The sequence below is a fragment of the Oryctolagus cuniculus genome, chromosome 8 (assembly GCF_051225735.1).
Source record: "Oryctolagus cuniculus isolate XC-2025 breed Fujian yellow rabbit chromosome 8, ASM5122573v1, whole genome shotgun sequence".
NCBI classification, from domain to species: domain Eukaryota; kingdom Metazoa; phylum Chordata; class Mammalia; order Lagomorpha; family Leporidae; genus Oryctolagus; species Oryctolagus cuniculus.
This window is the reverse complement of record NC_142874.1, coordinates 50,734,201-50,754,844: the sequence shown is the minus strand read 5'-3', so window position 1 is coordinate 50,754,844 and position 20,644 is coordinate 50,734,201. Positions and strand designations below refer to the sequence as shown.

The window sequence follows — 20,644 nt, the reverse complement described above, 5'->3', positions numbered from 1 at the left end:
CTTTTGAGGCACGGAGGCAAGTGGAGGGCACAGGCACCAAACGGAGGCAGTCTAGGATGTCCCAGAGTCAGACCCATTCATGTCCTGTGGCCCCGCTCAGCGCCCCCAGCCCTCCAACGGAACTCCACCGAGGCCACTCCGTGCCAGCCCCGGTGGGTCCCCTCGGTCCTCCGCCTGCAGGTTGGTCGCCATGGCGCGCTCCCCCGCGCCTCGCCCTGCGGTCCCAGCCCTTCAGTCCCGAGCGGCTGCGGTGGGCGGCATCGCTGCCTCCCTCCAGGCCGGTTTTCTTTTCAGGCTGTCAAGTAGAGCACCCCCACCCCCGCCCCCGCCCCGCAACCTCCAAAAGGAAAAAAAAAAAAAAAAAAAACTTCTGATCGCTGGCACCAGTTAGATTCCCAACTGACACCTGGACTCAGTCAAGATGGCAAACCCAGGACCGGACATTCGGACGTCCCTCGCTCCGCCCCGCAGCCGAGCCCCCGCGGCGTCGCCCTCGGCCCAGGCCTCCGCCGCCTTCCCGGGCTGGGAGCCGGCTGGGGGCCGCGGGGCGGCCGGGGACCCTGCTCCAGCTTCCCCGAACTACAGATCCCAGGGTGCCTCTCGGACTCCCGCGCCCTCCCTCCCTCGTCCCCTCCCTCCCTCCGTCGGTCTCCTCCTCCCTGGCCCTTGTTGTTGTGGCTGGAAGCGCTCCGGCGGAGTTTAAGAGAAAGTCTGGGCACACAACGGAGCTGGGCCCGACCGTGGGAAGGGGCGGAGGAAGAGGGAGCTCGCAGGCCGGAGAGGGAGGGATCGGGAGCGGGCGCGGAGCCGCGCGCCCCGGGGTGGGGGAGGCGGCGGGGGAGGAGCGCGAGGGGACGGGACAGTGGGATCCCTCCCTGGAGCCGCGCCGCCGAGCGCCCAGTTCCTCCGCCGCTCCCCGCCCTCCGCGGCGGCCGCGAGAGTGGACCCACCCTCCGCCCGGACCCGCGACCTCTCAAGCGCCCGACTCCCCTGCGCCTGCCCGCCCGCTCGCTCTTCGCCTCAGAATCGGCGGCTCCCTCGCCGGCGCGGGACCTGCCCTGCGTCCGCTGCCCGCGGGAGCCTCGCGGCTTTTTCCTTTTCCTCTCGGCTGCCCGGGCGCCGCGGAGCAGCGACCCGCCCTCCTCCGGGGAAGAGGGAAGGAGGAGATCGCGCCGGGCGCACCGAGACCGAGAGCGGACGCGCGGGACTGGGCATTGTGTGTGTGCCTGTGCATTGCTGTCTTGTTTCGGAAAGCTGCTGGCGGAGGTCCTGTTCCCAGGGGGCGGAGCGCAGGGGGCCCGAGGCTCCGGCTCCGTGTCCGGGCAGAGTCCCGCGGAGCCCAAACGCTGCTTGAAGCGGCGGCCGGCGGGACCCCGAGGTGGGCGCACTGAAAGGAGGCCGGCGCGCCTTCGGCCCCGCGGAAACCGCGGCTCACGTTGCGCTCCCGCCTGCTGACCTGAGGAGGAGAGAGGCTCGATCGCGCCGGGCCAGCGAGCCGCGGAGCCGGCCAGCCCCGACGGCCCGGGGTGCGTGTCGGCTGTGTCGGGAGCGCGCCCACCGGGCTCTCGATCGGGCACCATGAGCGGCGGCGAAGTGGTCTGCTCGGGATGGCTCCGCAAGTCCCCGCCGGAGAAAAAGTTGAAGCGTTATGTAAGTAGAGCCCCGGCCGCCGCGCCCACACCCCTCCTCGGGGCCGCCCATCTCGGCCTCTTTCCCCCCCGGCCCCTGGCAGCCTCGGGACCGGGTGCTGTTCACGCTCGCCCTGGTTCCACTTGGCCAGCAACTTTGCTGCTTTGGATCCCAGCCGGCCCTGCTTCGCGGGCCTCGGCGTCCCCTCGGAGGGCCCGGCGTTTCCAGCTGAGCGCCGCTGCCTGGTTTCCTTCTTGCTTTTAGCCGGGGTAGGGGGCCACGACGAGAGGGGCGGTCACCTTTCTTGATAGCCGCCGCTGTGCCCCCACATTTCGCGCACTAGGAAAACTGCCCCCAGCCCTCCTCCCTTTAGTCCACGCTCCCGGCTCCTGCCCCTCCAGGCGGACCTGCGACATTGATAGGAGAGACCTGCAAAAGGCGTAGAAAAAGCAAAGTTCTTAGGCACCCTGGCGTTGGCCGAGCAGGGTTCGCATTTTCGCGGTTTGGAATTGAGAGGCACTGGGGTTTGGCCCGAGAGCCTTGGCGGCTGCGTGCGCTGGGGGGAGCCTAGTGGCTGGTGTTTGGGCGCCTTGGACGCGCTGTCATGCCCCGCTGAAGCCACGAGGGATTTCTGTGTGTTGCGGTCCCTTCCCAGGGCACCGGAGTGGCTTACATGGTATTTGTGTAATAGATACGAGACGCACACTGTGTGTCAAGTCGTCGTAGCTATTGGGAGAAATATTCCTTGAAAGACTCCGCCTCACTGTAGTGGGAATCCCTGTCCTCTAAAGGGCTCTGGTATTCCTCCTCCCCATTGGTTCTTTGGTCGCTGGCCCCTGCAAAGGGAAGAAATGACACTTCTGTCCTGGCATCTGGAGAAACATGACTTTCTGTAAGTTGTGTTTTCAAAAGCAAAACAAATGCTCCCGTAAGCATGAGGCACTACCTGCGTGGATGGAACCTGTTTTTTTTTTTTTTTTTTTTTTTAAAGAACATCTACAGTTGGTATGGAGCTCCGGTTAATCCTGTTAGTCACTGTTTACTTGCATAGCAGAGAGTGAAGTGTGATATTTAACTTCACTGACAGCTCCCCAGTGAGTTTCTGGTTTACTTTCCGTTTGTTATGGACAGCTAATTTTGCGGAGGGACTCGCTTCCAAATCCTGTCTCTGTCTATCATAGTTTGCCCGAATATTTTGGTAAAGATGCACACTTGATGCTAAAAATTTGAGAGAGGCAGGGGCAGGGTTGTTTGCTTTGTGTTTGTTTTAGCTTTCAGTTCTGAAGAGAAGCTTTCATGGGTGACAGAGAGGAGGAGTTGGAAGGTAGATATGTTTGTTTTGAGAAGGCACAGTTTAGGAAAGACATGGACCTAAGAGATGAGGTTCTTGGGAGAACTAAAGAGTAACACACAACTTGCTAGTGGTAGTGGAGTTTAATGCTTTCTTTTGCATGGTTGCTTCATGACTCACTCAAAAGACATCAAGACTGTACTAGGCACCAACCATAAGGTTAGGAAATCCTATAGGAAAAAGCCTTGCCTCTTACGCTTGCAGTTTAAGATAATAGAAACCAGGAAGAAAATCAACCGAAAAGATTGTATCTTTAAAAGGACTAAAAAAGTAAATATATATATATTTATATTTGTATGCATTTGGTGGAACAGTTAAGATGCTGTTTGAGCTTCCCTCCCATATCTGAGTACCCAGCTTGAGTCCCTGCTATTCCACTTCTGATCCAGCATCCTGCTCTTGGGCACTGAGGGAGGCAGTCGATAGTGGCTCAGGTCTCGGGTCCCAGCCACCCACATGGGAGACTTGGATTGCATTCTGTGCTCCTGGCTTCAGCTTGACCCAGCGCTGGCTGTCACAGGCATTTTGGGCATGAACCAGTGGATGGAAAAATGCCTATGTGTCGCTCATTGTTTCTCTGCCTTTGGAATACAATAAAAAATGTATTTGATCTTATTTGATGATTAAACCATTTTTCTGAGGTAGATTTTTATCTCTGTTTTACACAAAATAGGCTATATAACCAGAGTGTGCCAGAGGTAGGATTTGGAGCCCAAATCTGCCTGCCTGACTGAGGTTTAAAGGTTGGTGACTTCATCTGGCTCATTCAGATGTGGAGCTCAGACTAGGTCATCTCTGAAGGTCCATTCAAGTTATAGTCTGTGATTCTGTGAATATGAGTTGAGAATGCAAAGAACAGGCAGGCTGTAGATTAGGGACACAGTGCTGATGTCTTTGCCTTCAAGTAGCTTTCCGAGTCTTTGGGGTGATGAGATAAGCATATGTGAAAAAGTCAGCCAGCAGTACCCGAGTTGAGTGGTATGGATATTTTATAGATTATTTTTTAAACATTTATTTATTTCTTTGAAAGAGAGGTTAGAGAGAGAGAGAGAGAGAGGAGAGGAGAGACAGGGATCTTCTATCTGCTAGTTCACTCCCCAAATGGCTGTATTGGCCAGGACTTGGCCAGGTTGAAGCTAGGAACTCCATCTGGGTCTCCCACGTGGGTGGCAGGGGCCCACATAACAAATATCATCAAATATATTTGGCCATCTTCCCCTGCTTTCTCAGGCACATTAGCAGGGAGCTGTTTGGGAAGTAGAGCAGCTGGGACTCAAACCATTGCCAATATGGGATGCCAGTGTTGCAGGCATTAGCTTTACTTGCTGTACCACAACACTGGCCCTTTTATAGATACTTTGAGAAACAAGCTCAATGTAGATTGAAATCCTAGAAATAGTTGAGGCAGTGAGTTCCTAAATTGTTTTGCAGCAGTGGAGAGTGTTGCCTGCTGTGGCAATAGGTTTTTGGTTTGTTTCTACACTGGTAATGGAGATGGAGATGGCCCAGGAAGACCATGGGCAAGTAACCTTACAACTGAGGGGCCAGGAGGACCATGTTACAAGTTGAGGCTTGCCTTAAGCTTTTTATCTGTTGAGGTGGTTGCCCAGAATATTTTGATATTCTCAAATTATTGATCTTTTGGTCTTAATATCCATTTAGAATGTTTTCTGCTAAAGCAGTTTTGGTCCTGGAAGATACAGGCATGCATATTCATTTTCTGTGTTTGTTTTCTTTTCATGTAGACCATTTTCTGCATGAAAGGGAGCATTGTTGGCCACCTAGTCTGCAAAATATTGCTTGATAATGGATTTTAATGAACAGGTTTGCTGTGAAAAAATATGTTGGATGCTTGGAACTATAATTATTAAATGAGACTTCTGGCATTTATGAACATCCTGATTTGGTTGGGAAATATTTCACCTGTGGGGTTTTGATAGTTGTCTCACCATTTACAGTGTTTATAGGGTAGTCCGAACACTGATTACTATGATATTGAAGGGTGTTTAAGATGAAAAATTGTTTTAGTTCTTTTTTTTAATATTTATTTATTTGAAAGTCACAGTTACACTGAGAGAGAAGGTGAGGCAGAGAGGGAGAGAGGTAGAAAGAGAGAGAGAAAGAGAAGGGTGTTCCATCCGCTGGTTCACTTCCCAGTTGGCCACAACAGCTGGAGCTGTGCTCATCTGAAGCCAGGAGCAGGTGCCGGGGCCCAAGGACTTGGTCATCTTCTACTGCTTTCCCAGACCATAGCAGAGGGCTGGATCAGAAGTACGGCAACTGGGTCTTGAACTGGCACCCATGTGGGATTCCGGCACTGCAGTGGCGGCTTTACCCACTACGCCACAGATGTCTTTAAAGACATCTCAAATTATGGCCGCCAGCAGTCCATTACAAATCCATAGTATGTTTGCCATTTCCTAGTCAACTTAAGCAGCATTGTTTGCTTGCACACTGTGTGTTCAACTAATGTGGAAGCCTTTCTCTAATTTTCTTAACTTTTTACATTTATTTATTCATATATTTGAGCAGCAGAGAGGCAAAGAGAGAGTGTCTGAGCATGCTCCTTTCTGCTGGTTCACTTCCTTATGCCCAGGGTGGCCCCTAGGCTGATGCCTAGAACAAGAACACAGCCCAGATTTCCCACGAGGGTGGCAGGAGCCCAATCACTTGGGCCATCACCCTCGCCTTCCAGGGTCTATCTGTATTAGCAGGAAACTGGAATTGAGAACTGGGGCCAGGAGTTGAACAGAAATACAACCAACTGTGGCTTAACTACCAGGACAGACTCCTACCATTGGAATTTCCTAAAGAGAGTGACAATGATGAACTAAAACAAATTGAGAAAGACTGGAGTGGTGAGCAGATTCCCTGCTTTCTCTTATCTTTCTAATTTATTCTGTATTTGCAAAACAATAAGAATCATTTTTTAAAAATATTTCTTTTATTTTGATTTAAAAGGCAGAGTTATAGAGAGAAGGAGAGAGATCTTCCCATCTGCTGATTCACTCTCCAAGTGGGCACCAACCGCTGAGGCTGGGCCAGACTGAAACCAGGAACCTGGAACTCCATCTGAGTCTCCCATGTGGGTGCAGGGGCCCAAGCACTTGGGCCATCTTCCGCTGCTTTCTCAGGTGTGTTAGCAGGGAGCTGAATGAGAAGTGGAGCTGCCAGGACTGGAACTGGCTCTTTCATGGAATGCTGGCATTAACCTGCTTAACAGCTTAACCTGCTGCACCACAACACCAGCCCCGGTGAGGATCTTTTGTATGTGCTTATAAATTTTTTAAAGACCACTTAAAATGGAGGTGTGGGGCTGGTGTTGTAGTGTAGTGGGTTAAGCTGCTACCTGCAATGCCAGCGTTGGTGCTAGTTTGAGTCCTGGCTGCTCCACTTCCAGTCCAGCTCCCTGCTAATATACCTGGGAAAGCAGCGGAAGATGACCCAAGTGCTTCTGTCCCTGTACCCCCATGGAAGAACCAGATGAAGCTCCAAGCTTCTGGCTTTGGCTGGGCCCAGCCCCAGCCATTGCAGCCATTTGGAGAGTAAACCAGCAGATGGAAGATCTCTCTCTCTCTTCCTCTCTCTCTCTATAACCCTCCCTTTCAAAAAAAATTAAATCTTTAAAAAAAAGGAGGTGAAAATTTTTATGCTTTTTATTCAGTTTTGTTATTACTGTGTTGCTGGTTTTCTCCTATTTTATAAAGTAGACAGCCTCTTTCTTTTTTATTTTGTTAAGGATGGGAGTAGAATGCTATACAGATCACTGTCATTAGGATTATAGAAAACAAACTCTTGATAATATACACTCAACAGCAGTGCACAGATTTTTTTCAGAGTTAAAGAACTAATGGTGGGATTTTCAGCAAGACTTGAAATTTTAGCTGAAATACAGTGTAAGTCTGTAAACAGAAGATTGCTTCAAGCCAGCTGGCTACCGCCGTGGCCTTGCAGGAGGCACTTGCCTGTGGCCTGTCACAAGCCTGGGCACCAGGTTCAGGATCCTCCCTGGCCTGGCTGTTGGCACTGGGCAGGTGTGCACCCCAGCAGGAAAACCTGCTTCTGAGGCCAGAGCAAGGTGGCCTGATAGCTGACAGCCAGCCTGGGAGCAAGGCTCAGCCTGCTCTTGGGTGGGTAATCTGTGCTCAGCGTGGGCTCTGTCTGCTCTGCAGCTGCCAGTTAATAAGACAGCTCTTGTCTGGACTTCAGGAACATACCCCAGGTTCTGGAAATGCGCCTAGAAACAGAAGTAGCCCCTCCTACCCGGTGAGCACCTGACATCTGATGTGGAGGATGGGGCGCGGGCCAGCATCTCCTCGGTTCAGGACAACTGAGGGCCTGTGCTAAGCACCAAGTCCCTGTTGTCACTGCCACAGAGAGGACTGCGATTGGAAGCTCCTTCTCCCCTTTTTGGTGGTCATCAGGAGCAATCACCAGACTCTGATCTTTCACTCAGTGACTGGACAAGCCTAGTTATTCTGTTGAAAGAAGAATCTTCTTGCTCTCTTGGTGTCAATAAACATCCCATTGGAATTCCTGATGATTTCTTTTTGCTCCTGTGTGGCAGGAACTTTGACCCTAGCAATCACATTAAGCCTTTATGATAGTTAATTCTTTTGTTTTACTCAAGGTTAATGCTAAGTACAGAATGCTCCATGTAAAGCTTGCTGAATTTGTAAATCTGATTGTTGATTATTGGGATTAAAAATTACCATTAGGAAGGTATATCAATCAGGAGGGCAGTTTTAGAATTCTCCGCTTTTTTAAAAAAAATATTTTTAAGACGTTAGCAAGATGGCAAAAACTATTCTTGGGTAATCTGGCTGACAGCACAGTTGGATATCTCGTTGTATTTTGCTGCAATAAATCAGCTTAGGAAATATGTAGAGTATAAAATGACAGGGTTTTAGGGAGTAAAATGCCATATTTTGGAGTTAATCTTAAAAGTATTTGGTTAAGTACTTCATAAATTATAGATTGAGAAAGTTTAAAAGGTGTTTGAATTCAAAATGTTACGAATCAGCTCTCCTGATTTTCTGAGACTGACAGAAAGTACACCATAGTAGGTGGAGGTGGACTACCACTTTACTTTTGAAGGATTTTGTTTTCAAAAAGTCATTTGACACAAGCACTGGTGGGTCAAATGGTGGAAGCAAACCCACACTGAGTGGAGGGACCCACACTCCACTTGGCCTTGCCACACACCCGCACAGGGTCTGATCCTTGTGATCCCAGTTTCCCTTATCTGTGATGTATGAGACAGAAGGGCCTAAATTGTCTTGCAGTTTAGCATTCCTCTTTGCAGACATTTTCTTGAGTGGGAGGAGGCAATCGGGGAACTTTTTAGTAGGCTTCCTTTGGGGGCAAGAAATCTTAGCTTCTTGTTCATCTTGAATAGTTTAGTGAATGTATTAGAAACTGATGAGGCAGACTTCTTTGGGGCCTGTGCTGTGTTTCTCTTCACAGAATGTAGTTGTGCTCAGCATCATCCAGGCAGAAAGAGAGAGAGAGACAGAGAGAGAGATAGCCTGGTTCATAGTAGAAGTTCAAGCAGCATCTGTCAATTAAATAAACAGGTATTTCAGGAGCTTTTGTAAGGTGCTGTGTGTGGAATGTTGTGAAAGCAAAGACCCACTCCCTGGCCTTCAGGAGTTTCTAATCTGTTTGTGAAGACAAGCTATAAATGCACAAACATTGAATCCATTTTACAAGAGATATGTTACAAGGCCGTATAGGATTAATTGCCAGATGAGGGCTATGGAGCATAATTGCCTGGAGTTCAGACTGAGAGTGGAGGGGAGGAGGAGTGCCAGCCAGGAGTTCACAAATGCGTTTCAGGCTCTGTTCTTGGAAGAACTGAGTTAACTGCTGGCAGCAATACACCAGCATAGGGGAAGGCTGGTGTTAAGTGAGGAGGAGGGCATCCTAGTGCAAAGAACTGCGTAGGAACAGTCTCACGCATTGAGTGCGGATGTCAGCTTAACTCCCAGCTTGAGAAGTTTAAGGTTTTGGTTCTGTCAAGACCCTCAGTGCTCCTGAGGGGCTCCTAACTACAAGTGCATTTTCTGCCTCAAACTAGAAGCAAACAAACCAAACAACTTGTTTGGTCACCTGAACTTATTAAAATTCCAAGGGCCATGCATTATTTAAGATTTCTTTATGTCCGTTTGGAGCTAAGTAATTCATTCTGGCAAGCATTTCATTTGCAACAGAGAGGGAGCACGTTCTGGAGGGAGGAAGAATAAAAGGACCTTTGATTCCTTCGCTTCTGAGGGCCAGGGCCGCCTTGGGCCAGCGTCTTATTCTGGACTTTGGAAGCCATCTTAGCCCAGCTGTGGGAGTGCCAGCTAGTGCTGGAGGAACGAGAATAGCGCCATTGGGTCCCATCACATCCCTCTGACTGCTGATAGAGGAGTTTCTCTCCTTTCACATTTCCTTGCAGTAACGTGGCAGTTCATTTCCCCCAAGTTAGAGCTCCGTCGGAATGTACCCTTTGAACTTGGACTGAAGTCAGAACGTCTCTGTGACTCCTTTTATCTCAGCCTGTCTGTCGACCAAGTACAGAAAACTTAATCAAGTCGCAGGTCTCTTTATTCTCCCTTCTTGGACTACAGCACAAATACAGTTAGCATTCTTTTCTTCTGTAGATTACTTTTGGGGAGCAGTGGCCCACTGTACCGTGGATTTGCACATTTATTAAATAAGTAGCCTCTTCAGTTGCCAACCTGATGGCCCCAGGATCCTTAGTGAATTGTGGATGGCAATGTAGGCCTGTTCAGTTGCTGGGAAAATGCCCTCCAGGACCCGGAAGCTTCTGGCCATTCGAGCCTTGTATGCCTGAGCACCTTAACCAATTAATACAAGAATACCTTAATTCCAGAAAGAATCTTTTGTGTTGTCATCAATTCACTTATTCATAGGTCAAATTCTCCCCAGTTTGCGTTGCTGGATGGTGCATAGAAAATCTAACTTACCAGCTTTTGACACCCCCCCCCCCCCACCAACAGCCTGTTTTATCCCCAAAGAGTTAACACCATGTGCACTGCAATGCATATTTGGTTGTTATCTCTCTTACATTAGCTCTTGAAGCATTCTGATTACAACTTGTAGCTGCCAAGCCCTGTCCTGCAGCATTATCTGGAACAGAAATTTTCCATGTGGTTGTTTAGCAGAGCGACTCCATGCATGTACACACTGCACGTGAGGACGTAAGAGGTAAAGGAATAGCGCTTCTAGGAGGGGAAATGTGAGTTATCTTCAAATGTTTTCTACTACTTCATTGTTCTTTCCTTACTTTTTTGTGTGTTTTTCAGAAATGTTTATCGTATTTCTAAACTGAGTTTTCTTTTACATGGACTGGAAAGAGTGCCAGACTTATCAAGAGTTTTTCTTACGGTGGTGTTTTTGTCCTCTCAGGGTTTTACTTTGAATTTGTGTTTTGCGTAGTACTGCCCCTAAGTTATGTGCTCAGAAAACAATGTCCTAAAAGGAAAAAAACAAAACAAAAACAAATGGCTACATTGTTCCATGAATTAAAAATAATATATGCAGAGTCCAACTATTTCTTTTCAATGTAAAAATCTTGGGTCTTTTTATTTTTTTGAAGGAAGAAAAATACTAAAGGTTCACTATCCTGTTTATTGTTTCTCCTTTCCCTTTCTGATTTATTTTCTTTTGCTTTGTCTCCGATACTTCAGGGTTTTTTGAAACAGTTTCATATACTTTTCTTTAAGGACAGGGGATACAGGGAGAAACCACCCGGATCTATTGGTTCTATTTTACGTTTCAAGGATCTAAAGTGAGGGAGGCCAGCCTCTGGTCTGAGTGGGGGAAGGGAATGACAGGCAGTACCAAGGCTTTGTAACTTGTTTGCACGTTGCTCCTTCCCATTGGAAGTACTGAGGGTACTTAGAAGGCTCTTGGGAAAGCTGGAAATCCAAAGCTGAGGTGCATTTTCTGTAGCCCCACTCTCCCCCTACTTGAGACAAGCAGGTAAGTGTCCTTTTAGTTATGAAGCGTGTTGTCCAGTGACTACGTGGACTGCCACAGCAGGAGAATGCAGCTGGTTTTTGTTTTGGTTTTTACTGTTGTTTGAAATGCAACAGTGTGCCAGCTGCTATAAAATTTTATTTGCTAAATAGCTTTTTTTTTTCGAAGTAGGAGAAAGGTGAAAGTACTCTTTGTCCCCAGTTGCCTGCTCTCCCTGGCTCTTCCTATTGGTTTCCCCGTCTTCCTCTGTAATGGAAACCTAGCCACCAACATCACAAGTATTTGTGTCAGAATCTTGACTTGCATGTTCTTTCCTCTCTTCTCCGGGAAGGGGAAGGTATTAGTTTGTATGGCTATTAAGTAGTAATGGAGAAAAGGAGCCCTGGTATCCACCCAGTACGCAGTTTGTTTTTCCCCCTCCCAAAATGCAGTGTTTAGTTACTACTGTCTTGGGAAATGTGGTCAGGCCGCCTTCTGGCCCGCACCACTCCTCCCTGGGATAGGACTACCTGACTGAAGAATTAAGTGCCTGTTGGGCTTTCTCAGCCCCGGCCCATAACCCATGCCCAGCAGTGCCTTGGCCAGAGTTGTTAGTGAAGGTTTGGAAGGCTGACCGACACCTGGGTTATCTGGAGAGAGAGGGCTGCTTCTTCAGTCTTTCACTCTGGGAAGAGAAGCTTTTGGTAAAATTCTGCCTTCGGTGTTTTGAATTCCAATGGTGTTGTGTAGAGCTTGGTGAGGAATAATTACCTCATTCTGGTAGGGAGGTATTATTTGAACCCCACTGCCTTCTGGCAAAATTATAACTGACCCCAAAGTTACGTAGGAGTATTTGGACTTCACAGCGTCCATCTGACAATTTCAGACTTCAGGGTTTGAAGCATTGAGAAAAGGTAAAAGGAGAAACTGAGCTGGTAGAAATGCGAACTATTTGGGAAGGTAGTTTGTTCCTAGTGATGCCATTACACAAAACCAGAGCCTTTTGAACAGTGTGCATTGGGTTTATGGCCAAAGAGAAGGGCATACAATCAAACTGGTACCATTGGCCAGATTTCTTTTTTCTTTCTCTTTGAAGCAGTCAAATCATCGACGGTCAAATTTACAAATGTGTGGTGCTTCCGAAAGGAAAAGCAAACCTAATGTATTTTTCTAGGTGATTTTCATAACGATCCGCAGCACACACAGTAGAAGGTGCGTACACATGATCTGTTTACAGAGAAAATTACAGCTTCGCTTATCATGCTTTAGTGTTTGTAATAGGATATCACTTTCCAGAGGACAAAGATGGCATTTGTTCTTTGTCTAAAATGTATGGTGTAGTGCCTTGCATGAGCTACTAAACAGTACGACCAACTAATTGTAGAATTTTGAACCTAAAATCACAAATTGTCTTGTCCAATATTTCTCCACCTTTTCTAATCCATTCTACTCTTCATGTATTGTTTGGTTTCCAATTCATTCTTACTTTCTGTGATGTATATTACAAAAACAATTGAGTATCTTTTTTTCCCCAGTCACACACATCTCCTCCTCTACTAGTTGAGAGTCCAACCTCCTCATTTTACAGGGAATGAAAATTAGCCTCTGGAAGGCTAATTGATTTGTCCAGAGGTCACACAACTTAACCAGCTGTTCTGTCAGGGTCAGCTCTCTCACCTTCCAGGTCACATCCATTCAGTCCTGACTTGAGTGCCTGCTGTGAGAAGGCACTGTGAAGAATTGGGAAGAAGAGAGGCAAATGGAGACTGCCTTCCCTTTGAAGAGTTTGTGTGCTGCTGGTGAACGCTGGGTGCACTCACTGTTGCGAGTTGTATTCTCACCAGTGATGGGTGAGATGAGCTCTGGGGGAGTTCAGCACAAGGAGGTTCCTTCAGGGACTGTGTGAAGGTTTAATGAAGCTGCCAAGAGACATTTCACCAGCACCTCAAAAGGGGGATGCCTTTTTAAAGACGGGACGAATTTGAGACCGATTTCTATTTCTTCATTTGCTATTCAGATTCATGATGTTGGCTGGATACACCAGCCTGCCCCTCTTCCTTACCTGCCACTCATCTCAGTGGGATGCAGCCTGAGCGGGTCTTTTTCCATCACCCTGGTCTTAACAGCACCTACGAAGTTCACCCAGTGGCCTCCTGGTTGAGAAGTCCAAGCAGACATATTTTAGTCCCTGTTTTTCATGGAACGCGTGAGGTTACATGGATGGAGACGCTTTGTCTTCTCAAAATGCAGCCTTTCTTGTGCCTTCCTGACACCAAGCTCCGATTTCCTTAGTGTCAGAGTTCCCGAAAGTTCTGGTGCTGGCTGTCTCTTCCTGTCTCTCTTAGTGCTTCTTCATCTGTCGTGGGATCATGAGCTCCTTTGAAAATTTGATAAAAGCTCTGAGCACTCAGTCTCATAAGACTTTTGTAAACATATGCATCATAACCTTGCATGTTTTCTGATCCTTAAAGCCCATCCGTGTTTTTTTTTTTTTTTTAATTTATTTATTTGCAAGGCAGAGTGACAGAGAGAAAGGGAGATACAGAGATCTTCCATCTGCTGGTTGACTCCTCAAATGGCTGCAACAGCCAGGGCTGGGCAAGGCGGAAGCCTGGAGCCAGGAATCTATCCTGTTCTCATGGGTAGCAGGGGCACAAATACTTGGGCCATCTTCCCACTGCCTTTATCAAGTGCAGTAGGAGGAAGCTGTATCTGGAAGTGGAGTAGCCAGGACTCAAACTGATGCTCTGTCTGGTATGGGATGCTGGCATTATGGGTGGCAGCTTAACCCACACAGTACCACAATGCCAGCTCCCCATCCATGGATCTTAATACTCAATCAGATGACCCCAAATTACTTGCTAATAATTTGAATACTCTATCTTAGTCTATTTCTCTTTCCAGATCTGTTACTCTAAGTACTTAGGTACCCACAGCAACTTGAAGTCAGCCTGCCCATAGCAGCTATGGTCCTCCTCTCCGCAAACCTGGTCCTCCTGCTGTTCTCTCCCTAAATGAGTTGCACCACCATCTCTTGTCCAGTGGCTTAAGCCAGCAGGTTTTCTTGAACTCTTCTCTCTCCCTCATTTACCATGCCCAATGACCAGACTCTGTCAGTTTTACTTCCCCAGTATCTCTTGACTTATTAGCCCCTCTATTTTGCCTTTCTTCTAGATTGCTCCAGTAGCCAGTTGGTCTCTCTGCCTGTAGTCTTGTCCCCTCAAAATTGTTTGCATGAAGGCAGCCAGAAAGGCCTTTCTGAAACAAATCTGATCCTGCTGTCCTCCAGTCGGAAGCAGTTCTGCGTCCCTCTGCCCTTAGGAAGGCCTCAGCCTCTTCCCCTCTGCTGGCAAGCTCCATTGTGATATGGTGCAGTGCATCTGTCTGCTAGCATTGGGGGTTGGCCTCTTTCCTCTGGCTCTCCACTTCAGCCCTACTGAACCATCAGGTCCAGATCGGCCCTGGGATCCCTCACTCTGACCTTTTCACATTCTCTTCCCTCTCCAAGAAATTCTTGGTGCTCCCTTCTCCCCCTCTGCCAGAGGGGCCTTCCCAGCACTCCTGTCCTCTGTGATGTTCTGTTGTTCCCATAGCATGGCACCTGTCACACTTGGTTATATTTGCTTGTTTAGTTGCTCAGTTCCCCTTAGATGGGAGGTGTGGTGTGGATATTATGACTCTATGAACCCCATGTACTCTTGCTGTCATGGGCCCTCCTTCCTTCCTTAAATTAAGGGACCAGTGTTGTGGCATAAAGGGTTAAACCACTGCTTGTGACTCCAGCATCCCATATGGGCCCCGGTTTGAAACCTGGATGCTCCACTTCTAATTCAGCTCCCTGCTAATGGCATAGAAAAAGCAACAGAAGATGGATGGCCCAAACACTTGGGCCCCTGTACCCCTGTGGGAAACCTGGATGTAGCTCCAATCTCCTGGCTTTGGCTTGGCCCAGCCCCAGCCAGCTTTTGTGGCTATTTGAGGGAGGAAACCAGCGGATAGAAGAATTCTTTCTCCCTATCTCTACTTCTCTGTCCCTTTTTCTCTGTGGCTCTGCCTTTAAAAAAACAAACAAAACAAAACCAAAACAAAACAAAACCAAAACAAAACAAAAAAACTACTTGGGCCCAATGTCATGGTATAACAGGTTAAGCTGCCACCTGCAACGCTGGCATCCCATATGACCACTGGTTCAAGATCCTGCTGCTCCACTTCTGATCCAGCTCCCCGCTGATGGCCTGGGAAAGCAGCAGAAGATGGTCCAAATACTTGGGCCCTGCACCCAAGTGGGAGACCTGGAAGAAGCTACTGGCTCCTAGCTTCGGCCTGTTGCAGCCATTTGGAGAGTGAACCAGTGGATGGATGATGTCTCTATCTCTCCTCTCTTTCTGTAACTCTGCCTTTCAAATAAATAAGTCTTTAAAGAAAATCTTTAAGAAATTAAAATTATATTTTGTAACTATGTCAATATAAAGATGAATATATTCCAACCTGGATTTGTCATTATATATTCCTTATTATTTATTTTTTATCTTGATTTTAAAAGAAGTTAGTATTAAAACACTTTTCAGGTGCTCCTAAACGTATCATCAGCCCCAGGCTCTGTGCCTTCCATGTCTGAGTGGTGCATTAGCTCTGTTAAATGATAACTTTGGAGGTAAAATTGACAGCATTTGTCAGTTGATTGACTAGGACTAGGAAATAGAAAGAGGCCAACCACTTTGTTACGTGGCACTTTTGTAACCGCTTAGATAATGCACTGAGTAATCAGGATTAAAACTTTTTGTTGTTGTATATTTGAATGGGAGAAAGAGAAGGAGAAATGGTCCCATCCACTGTTTCACTCCCCAAATGCCAGGGTGGGACCATGAGCCAGGAATGTAATCCAGGTCTTTCACATGGGTGTCTGGAACCCCATTGCCTATGCTCTCTCTGCCACCTCCCAGGGTCTGCATTAGCTGGAAGCTGAATCAGGAGTCCAAGCCAAGAATGGAACCCATGTACTCTGATATAGGACAGGAATGTCTTAATTGCTAGGCCAAACGCCTGTACCCACAGGCTTTTTTAGCGATGTCAAAAATACGAAAAGTATGTTCTACCAACTGTTTACTAATACGCACATTTCTTCATGAGGTTTGTGTGTACAGCAGTATTTTTTAGTGGGGAGTGGGAGGTGCTTTTGCCCCCTCCAGGGGAGATTTGGCAATGTCTGAGGACACTGCGGTTGTCACCGTGGGAGGGAGGAGAGCTTCTGGTGCCAGTGACTGGCAGCAGAGGTGCCGCTGAGCACTCCAGGTTGCACAGGAAAGTGGATCTGACTCTAACATCAGCGCACAAAGCTGAGCAACCCTGGTGTAGAGGACTTCTTCCTAAAGCTCCATTCTTCCATCTGCATTATTTAGTTTTTTTCTCCCCATATTTCCATTAACAGTCACGATTTAGATGTAGGATTGTGTTGCATTACAGGAAGCAAACATTTATTTTCCCACTTCACTAACGCTGAGAAAAACATTGAGATGGCTGAGCTTTTGAATGCTAGAGATTGTGAAGGGTTTATGTGACAGGGAAAAATCTCTCTCCAGCAGCCTGCTGCCATTTAAAATCCTTACCAAAATACTCAATCTGCCCTTGCCCTTCTAGCTAGAGTACAACCTATTGTTGTCTGGGGGAGGGGGTGCTGAGTCATTTATTCATGCTTTTTATTACCTCTTGGCTGGGATATCACCATTCATTGTTCACAAGCTGCCCAGCTTGTTTACTTTTTATAAATTACATGTAATCAAGTCCTCTTGCAGGTCTGGCTACTGTAATTGGCAGTAGCCACAGAGCAGGGCTGACGAGTCTGCATTTGTGCTGAAGTCTCACATTCAGTTCCACCCTCCACGCTTTCTTGCCTCTTCCATTTCCATTTTAAAAGGAAGGCAAAAAGGAGAACTGCTTCTCTGTTCTTTTCCTCTCGGATAATCTGAAGGTGCTTACAGTTTAGTGTGCTTTGTTTTGGGAAGAATCAAGGGCTTTGGGCAGTGATCCTCAAACTGTAGTGTACATGGCAACCACCTGATTCACTTCTAAAATGAATACTCTTCTTCATTTTCATCCCCCCCCCCCATTTAATTCTGATGTAGGTGGTCCTTGGATCACAGCTGGAGAAATCCTGAGCTGGGAATAGAAGAAAGAAAATCCAATTGAAGTAAATACAGTATTGTGGTACAGTGGGCTGAGTTGCCACCTGTGACACAGGCCTCCTGTGTGAGCACCAGTTCTGGTCCTGGCTGCCCCTTTTCCAATCCAGCTCCCTGCTAATGAGCCTGGGAAAGCAGAAGAAGATGGCCCAAGTGCCTGGACCCCTGCCACCCACTTGGAAGACTCCACTGGAGTTCCACTCTTCCTGGCTTCTGCCTGGGGCAGCCTCAGCCAGCTTTTATGGCCATTTGGGGTGGGAACCAGCAGATGGAAGATTTGTCTGTGTGTCTGACTCTTTCTCTGACTTTGCCTTTCAAAATAAATAAGTAAATTTTTTCTTTAAAGAATACAGAGAATGGATTAGAAAAGAAAGCAAGAATCAAAACTCAGAAAATAACTTTAATCTCTTCTGCAAGATGAAGGGAATAGCTGCGATCCTTAAAAAAGACCAGTGTGATGGGGCTGCTGTCATGGGGCAGTGGTTAAGTTACCGCCTGCAGCACCGGCATCCCCTGTGGGTGCTTGTTCAAGTCCTTGCTGCTACGTGTCTGATCTAGCTCCCTGCTAATGTGCCACGGAAAGCAGTGGAAGAAGGCCCAAATAGTAAGGGCCCTTGTACCCGTGTGGGAGACCTGGGTGGAGTTCCAGCCTCCTGGCTTTGACCTTGCTGGGGCCAGTGGGCATTGCTGTCAACTGGGGAGTGAATCAGTGGATGGAAGATCTCTCTCTCTCTCTCTCTCTCTGTGTCTCCCCATCTCTCTGTATCTCTGCCACTCTGCATGCCAAACAAACAAATCTTTTTTTTAAAAGATAGGTGTTTATTTTTTTGCCATTAGTGATTGATACTAAACTTTCTCCATAGTTTTTTTTTTTTTTTTTGACAGGCAGAGTGGACAGTGAGAGAGAGAGACAGAGAGAAAGGTCTTCCTTTGCCGTTGGTTCACCCTCCAATGGCCGCCGCGGCCGGCGCGCTGCGGCCGGCGCACCGCGCCGATCCGGTGGCAGGAGCCAGGAGCCAGGTGCTTTTCCTGGTCTCCCATGGGGTGCAGGACCCAAGCACCTGGGCCATCCTCCACTGCACTCCCGGGCCACAGCAGAGGGCTGGCCTGGAAGAGGGGCAACCGGGACAGAATCCGGCGCCCCGACCGGGACTAGAACCCGGTGTGCCGGCGCCGCAAGGTGGAGGATTAGCCTATTGAGCCATGGCGCCGGCTGATACTAAACTTTCTATCAAAGAGAAAATATTTAGAGGATGACAAAAGTAAAAGGGAATTTTTGGAAAGGTTAGCTTATGACATAATACTTCAGTGTCACCAAACAGGTCAAAAGACATCATTAAGTCACAGGAGGTATTAAGTAAGTATCGATTTAAGGAGGAATGTGTGTTCCTGAATCAAGAATGTGTGAATGGCTTACTGATGAAGAGGAGAGATGCAGAGGCTCAGCTCAGGTCCAGAAGTTCTGGTTATTCTGGTTGTGGAGTCTGAGAGCGTGTTATTAGAGTCTGCATTTCCTGGAATAGTTCAGAATTCAGGTATTCTTTCCTACATTCTATACAATATATATCTGGTTTTAGTTAGTAGAGATGTGGTTGATTTTTAAAAGAATAGTTGTACTTGATTGCAGAAGTCAGGTTCACTTGTTTTTCAGCTCTGTGCATATTTGTGTTTAATGAGCACATTAGAGTCTATCTCTTTTAACCTCGACTTTGATTTTGAAGTCCACATTAGAGAAAGAAAGCAAGAGAGCAGGAGACAGGCTATTTTAGAGAATCATCAAGAGGTAGACCAGGTGGAAATGGTTATTTATTTCCAACCATGTACTTACTGAACTCTGTTTCTAGAAAGCTTTTCTTTTTTTTTTTTTTTTTGACATAGCATTTTCTTAGGGGAACTTTAAATTCTGTTCAGTTACCTACAGAGATCTTAAAAAAAAAAAAAAGAAAATAGAATAGAATTTGGAAACTACTTATAAAATGATAGGTATCATCATCCTTTGTTAAATCATTGACCTTGCATCAAAATATTCTTTTTTCCATAAATACGTGCTGGAAACCCATAATCTATTTGGGAACTTTTCACCACAATAGCACTGTATTAACTAGCTTGGCAGTCTCTCCTCCCTCCCTTTCTTTTTAACCATCTTTCAGGCTCCCCTCTCCTCCACTGATTCACTCAGGAGGGTGAGTGCTTGAGCCTCTTAGTTACACTGGCCATCTGCCCATAGATCTTCTAGAATCTTCATATCTGCTTTGTAAGTGTTGAGGATCATTATTGTTATTAAATGGAGTGTCTACCACACCCTCTTCTTGCACTGAGCGTCCGGGTAAGTTTGGTTAGTAGATGCCTTTGCTCCTGAAGTGAGTAGAAGGGCCATTGCTGTGTGCGGGTGGAGACCCAGAACCAGCGGCTGTTGACTCCGGCGACCGAGGAGAGCCGACTCCCTACCCTGAGACTTCTGCCCTGCTCTGAGAACTACAGGCCGGGCCCAGGACTTGTCTTCATTTCAGGTGACCTTATTTTCTGTCTGTCTTGTATTTTTTAAACCATATACTTGGTAGAACTCTTTTCTTATTAGCCTCATAATATTCTGAATTACTTTTTTAGATTTTTCCCTCCTATATTTTTTAAAAGATTTATTTATTTGAAAGTTAGAGTTACACAGAGAGAGAAGGAGAGGCAGAGAGAGAGGTCTTCCATTTCCTGGTTCACCCCCCCCCCCCAATTGGCTGCAATGGCCAGAGCTGCGCTGATTTGAAGCCAGGAGCCAGGAGCTTCTTTCGGGTCTCCCACATGGGTGCAGGGGCCCAAGTACTTGGGCCATCTTCCACTGCTTTCCCAGGCCATAGCAGAGAGCTGGATTGGAAATGGAGCAGCCAGGACTCGAACTAGTGCCCATATGGGATGCCAGCACTGCAGGCAACGGTGGCTTCACTGCTATGCCACAGCACCCGCCCCAATATTTCTAATCTGTGTATTGCTTAATATATTAGTAGATGTTTGTATTTACTGAAAGCAAGTACAAATGCTGTTAGGAAGAAGCATAATGTTAAGTAGGCATCCAAGTGCCACATTAAAAAAATATTGCTTGTAAATTTTCACTGATAGTTTTCTGTTGGGTTTAATATATAGGAAAATGGGTTATAAAATATTATGCTAACAGATCTATTGCCTTTTGCATGAGTTACTAAAGGAAAGTATTTCCTTAGTACTTTAGGATAGAAGATTTATTAGTGAATTATAATATTTAGCCTTATAATTTTTTTAAGATTTATTTACTTATTTGAAAGATAGAGTTATAGAGAGAGAGAGAGAGAGGCCTTCCATCCCCTGGTTCACTCTCCAAATGGCCAGAGCTGAGCCAATCCAAAGCCATGAGCTTCTTTTGGGTTGCCCACATGGGTGCACGGGCCCAAGTACGTGGGCCATCTTCCACTGCTCTACTTGAGTGCATTAGCAGGGAGCTGGATTGGAAGTGAAGCCTCTGGGACTGGAACCAGTGTCCATACAGGATGCC

At 47.1% G+C, this 20,644-nt stretch overlaps 1 protein-coding gene and 1 long non-coding RNA gene across 14 annotated transcripts in view; one reads left to right on the top strand and one right to left on the bottom strand.

Annotated features, from left to right (window-relative positions):
• The first annotated feature begins 1,517 nt into the window (after positions 1-1,517).
• GAB1 (GRB2 associated binding protein 1) overlaps positions 1,518-20,644 on the top strand; it is a 131,864-nt gene continuing 112,737 nt past the window's right edge. For 4 of the 5 annotated variants that reach the window (XM_017347322.4, XM_002716934.5, XM_017347321.4 and 1 more), the window contains exon 1: positions 1,518-1,650. In XM_017347322.4, the coding sequence (XP_017202811.2) occupies positions 1,579-1,650 (72 nt within the window). In that variant the 5' untranslated portion in view covers positions 1,518-1,578. Of the gene's footprint in view, positions 1,651-10,144; positions 10,227-20,644 lie in introns of those variants that run through there. The other variant, XM_070047490.2, reaches the window with a different exon arrangement.
• LOC149125011 (uncharacterized) overlaps positions 13,430-20,644 on the bottom strand; it is a 56,722-nt gene continuing 49,507 nt past the window's right edge. For all 9 annotated transcript variants that reach the window (XR_016211913.1, XR_016211912.1, XR_016211909.1 and 6 more), the window contains one exon: positions 13,430-20,644. This exon is cut by the window's right edge and continues 42,838 nt beyond it. This is a non-coding gene — a long non-coding RNA (uncharacterized LOC149125011).